Source organism: Gracilinanus agilis, unplaced genomic scaffold, assembly GCF_016433145.1.
Source record: "Gracilinanus agilis isolate LMUSP501 unplaced genomic scaffold, AgileGrace unplaced_scaffold52547, whole genome shotgun sequence".
Lineage (NCBI taxonomy): Eukaryota > Metazoa > Chordata > Mammalia > Didelphimorphia > Didelphidae > Gracilinanus > Gracilinanus agilis.
The window spans coordinates 1-4844 of NW_025387518.1; the positions used below are offsets into that span (position 1 = coordinate 1).

The 4844-nt window shown below is 55.1% G+C and overlaps 1 protein-coding gene across 1 annotated transcript; it reads left to right on the plus strand.

The window, feature by feature from the left end:
- Window positions 1–337: 337 nt before the first annotated feature.
- Window positions 338–2464, plus strand: LOC123255801 (the record flags this gene model as incomplete). The annotated part of the gene is made up of 1 exon (XM_044684532.1): window positions 338–2464. A coding segment is annotated over exon 1 (2127 nt), but the record flags the coding sequence as incomplete, so codon positions are not given.
- Between the last annotated feature and the right edge of the window lie 2380 nt (window positions 2465–4844).

The following is a 4844-nucleotide window of genomic DNA, read 5'->3' on the forward strand; positions in this document are numbered from 1 at the left end:
CGGCGGCGGCGGGGGCCCGGCGTCTGCCCCGCTCTCGTGTTTCATCTGTGGCGGGGGTATCGGCCGCGGCAAGGAGCTGAAGCTGCAGGTAAAACAGCCCGCGCAGGGGCGCGGAGGAGAGGCGGCCGGAGCCGGGGCCGTGGCCGGAGCGGCCGGGCCTGGGGGCAGTCTGCAAGCCCAGCCCTTCTTCCCCTTCCTGCAGCAGCAGGAGCCAGCGCCCGGAGCCCGGGAGGTGTCCCCCGCGGACGGCTGCGTGCTGGTGTGCGCCGTGTGCCGCTGCTTCCTGGGCGAGCAGTGGGCAGCGTTCGAGCGCTCGCGGACCCCCGTGGAGAAGCGCATGTACTGGCTCAAGCGGCCCTACCAGTGCGAGGCGGGCGGGGGCGCTCCGGGTCGCCGCGCTGCCGCCCCCCAGGAGTGGAACCTCTCCTACGCCCTGGAGCAGGGCGAAGAGGACGACGACGAGGACGACGACGAAGGGGAGGGGGCCGGCGGCGGCAGCTGCAGCGGCTCGAGGAGGGGTGGCCGCCCCCCCCAGGAGGAGGCGCACGACTCGGACCTCTCTTCCCTCTCTGACACAGACCACCTCTCCGAGCCTGAGCCCGCCCCAGGCCCGGCCCCCAGGGACCAGGGCAGCCCAGACTACGGCCCGCCTCCGCCTAAGGAAGCGGGCGGGTGTCCCCAGCTGCCCAAGCCTCCCTCAGCCCCTCCCCAGAGCGTCCTCCGGGGCCCCGGGACAGGCGTACTCATGGGGCGCTTCCGAGAGTGGCCTCCTCCCTCCGCAGTTCCCCCACCCCAGCCAGGCCCAGAGACCGCCGGTCCTGGAGAAGGGAGTGTGGAGGGGCCAACCGCGCAACCCGACCCTGGGCGCAAAGTGGGCACCAGGAGGAAGAAAAAAGGGGCAGCAAGGCACTGGGTCCCGGAAGGCGGCCCCAGTGTCCTTCGGGGTGTTCAGGGCACCTGGCGGGGGCCTCCTTTCCAGGGCCTTCCAGGAGATGGAATGAAAAGTAATGTGGGCTTCTTGGCTGCCAATCAGGGGAGGGCATCCAGAACCCCAGGTCCCAAGCAGCTTCCCGAAAGTCATGGGGGGTACTGCACCTCCGAGGAGGGTGAGATCAGTATCACCAGCGATGAGGAAGACCAGAAAAAGCAGCCCTTCCCCAACCCTTGTGGTCGCTGGGAGGCTGCCCCCAAGGGGGGTGGCCTGGCAGAAAAGGAGAATGGGCGCAGCAGTAGCAGCAGCAGCAGCAATAATACGGTGTCCCGGGATCCCTGGGCCCTGGCCCCCGACAACACCTGCTGCTACATTTGCGGAAACCTTCTCTCCCTGGCCTCCCAGCACCAGATTCATGTTCAGAAGCAGGAGAAGACTTCCCAGGCCCCCTTCTTTCCTTTCCTGTGGCTGCACACCCCACCTCCGGGGGCCCTGCCCATCAGCCCCGGGGGCAGCACCCTGGTGTGCTCCTGCTGTTTCTCCTCTCTCATGCAACAGTGGCAAAGCTTTGAGCTGGCCAACGTGCCGGTCCTGCAGAGGCTCTATGTGGTGCCTCTGAATCCAGGGATGCCTCCCAAAGGGAGGAGACCCCTGAAAGAAGAGGGAGCCTCTGCCGGGCCTCAGCAGGAGGCCTGCTATCTCTGTGGGGAGGACTGTTCCCGGGATTCCCGGACAGTGCCCACCAGGATCATCAATGGCAGTGCCAAGAACACCATGCACTTCCCTTTTGTGAACCTCCTGCCCTGTCCGCCCAATGCCAAAGGACTTAACAGACACTGGGAAGTCCGCAGCTGCCCCAAGTGCTATGGGGTGCTGGAGGACATTTGGTCCATGTACAGGGCCTGCCAGAATGAGGAGCTCATAAATTCAGTGCAGAGTTTCCTGGGGAGATACCATCAGATATTTTCAGCCACAGATCCAGGGGGGCTGGCAGTGCATGCCTCCGTCAAGGGGGGACCATCCTCTGTGTGCTACATCTGTGGGGCCGAGCTGGGCCCCGGAAAGGAGTTTCAGCTCAATGTAAACCCTCCAAGTCGTTTTGGGGAAAAGGAACCTTTCTTCCCCTTCCTTACAGTTTATCCTCCGGCCCCCCGGGCCAGGCCCGCTGACTCCACAGGGCTGGTGGCCACCTGTGTGCTCTGCTACCATGACCTGCTGGGGCAATGGCTGCAGCATGAAGGAAGAAGCGCCCACCACCCCATCAGCGCCTGGTCCCGTCAATACAAAGTGGAGACCTTCGTGTGCTTCTTCTGCCAACAGGAGAAGAAGCGATGCCTTGGATTAAAAGCAGTGCGAGTGGCCCGGCTGCCCATGTTCCTCTACACCCTGAGAACCGGGCACAGTTTGCTGGTGGATGATGGCAAGCAGCTGATCATCGGGGCTTGTGTGGAATGTGGCACTGTGGTGTTTGCTGGCAAAACTCTGACCCACCCGGGAGTGCTGGTCAGGGCCTCCCCGGCTGCTCCCCAGAAGGTAGGCCTGTTATCTCACACGTGCGCCTTGCTCCTTATTCCTGACTCGGGGGAAAAACAGGGAGGGAAGGGGAGGGAAAGGTTGTCTGCTCTGCCTCTCAGGAGGGAAGGTAAGGTTGGCCTCGGGCTGTTGGAACAATGTGGTGGTTGTCCCTTGTGGGGAAAACACGAGCCACCAAGATGTCAAAACAATTGCCTTGTGTGGCTGGTCAGAAAATTTTTAGAACCATTGACTGACATGTCGAAACCAGGGACTATTTTACATCAATTCTAAGGGCTCCAGGGCAAAGAGTGGTCCTGGTTAGTTCTAATCCCAGAACAGCTGGCAGCAGAATCAGAAATCAGGTGTGTGTACGTTAGAGCCTGTCCAAAGGAGAGCGTCTCTCTTGTCCTGCAGTCTAGTGGCATCAGGAATAGTTGTGCAGGGGACCAAGAAGAGATCTCGGCATTTGTTGTATCTGAAACACAGCCATCAGACTGAACTTGGGGGCTGGGGGCGCAGAGACATGGATGTGAAATGTGGTCTCCTCTCCAAAGAGAGGCATTTGGAAAAACAGCCTCAGGATAAAGTGACCCAGGAGGGCTGGGCACATGGTTCTGTTGGGTAGGCAGGGCCTGCTGTCACAGAAATGAAATTATGATAGTGCCTAGTTTTAAGCAAATGCTGTTAAGTCTCTAAAGCTCATCTTAATTCCCTTTGGCCATGCCATCATCCATGTCTAAGGGAAAGGGTTCATCCGGGCTTGGGGCATAGAGATGTGGAGTTGGTTAGGTGGAACTCTTTTTTAGTTTTGCTCCATGAAATCATTTCCTCATTCATGTGGATGGGTTCCATGCCAATAACCTGTTTCCAGAGGTCTTTGGTGTGTGTGCCTATCTAGGTGGGGATCCTTCCTTGGATGTTGCACTATTCTGAATGAGCATCTCATAATCCATTATCCTTTTTTTTTCCCCATCGTCCTCTCCATTTTGATGTTTAGTCCCTTCATTCTTTCTCTAAATCCAATTTCTCTAAATCCGATTTCTAGTTGTCTTTTGAAGGCTTGTGTTCACTGAAAACCATCATGTTCCTTTCAACCAGGGTTTCTGGACATCATGTTTTTGATGAGCTAGAAAATGAACTTTCCCATTGGCTACTGCGAATCACACAGTTTGTAAATTCCTGGAAGCTTTGGAACTACCCCTCTTGCCCCAGGCTTGTGAGGAATTGGGGCTAGCAGCCATTGGACGGTTACTGACTCTGCAGCCAAGACTCAGAGGAAGTTGGGGTTTCTAGTAGGTTCATGGCTCTGCTCACCTCTGGCTCTCCTCTGGATCCTAGACTGATCCAACAACTTGTTGGTATTGTAGGCATGTTCAGGGCCTGACCGCAGCTCTTCCCGCCTTCATCGTTATGTTTTTTTGTGATTCCTACACTAGCGAGACACCTTTACAAACATGAATTCCCTCAAACTGAATTGTTCATTAATCAAGAAATATGGAGCACTTGTATGTACCTAGCACAATTCTAGTTACTTTAGGGGAGGGTTTGGGACCTGAAGCAGGATGCTCAAGTCAGGTATCGGGATGCAGGGAAGGGAACGTCGAACCAGAGGATCTAGATTAGATTCCCAGCCCAGCTGTGTATAGCCTTAGTCGATGTAACCAAATTGATAAACTTCTTGGGACTTGGTTTCCCCATCTGTCCACGAGGGAGTTGAATGAAATAATGTCAGAGAGCCCTTTCAGCTCTAGACTTAGGATCCCAGAAGTCACATCACTTCTCTGGGAATTTAGTTTCCTCTTCTATAAAATGGGAAGAATGATGCTTATACTTTCTACAGAAGAGTGAGGCTGACTACCTTGTGCTGCTCTGCCTCACTAAAATCCAATTCTCCCCCCAAGTCCAAGTCACCCTGTGATGTCACTGGCCCTCTTTGAAAACAAGAAGTATGATTAACCATGACAAGGGTTTCCTCTGGCTTCATTATAGCCCTGGTCCCTGCCCTCAAGAGGCTTGTGGTCTAGCTAGGAGATGACTGAAATAACTGGAGAGCAAATAAACTGTTAAAGGAGTTTAAAGAAGAGGGTGATTGGTGCAATCTGGGCTTATTACGAAGCTTTAGAGAAGGCTTCCTAGAGGAGATAGAACCTCAATTAGCCCTTAAAGGAAGTGCAGACTTTGGATAAGAAAAGCTAGCATTTCTGTTGCATTTTGAGGTTTGCAAAGAACTTTACAGATATTCTCTCATCTTATTCAAGTCAGTAAACATTTTTTAGGTGCCTGCTCTGTGGCAGGCTTCATGCTAAGTGCTGGGGATACAAAAAGAAACAAAAGACAGTCCCTGACCTCGGGGAGCTTATAAACAAATGGAAATAATAACAGTAAACATTTATATAGC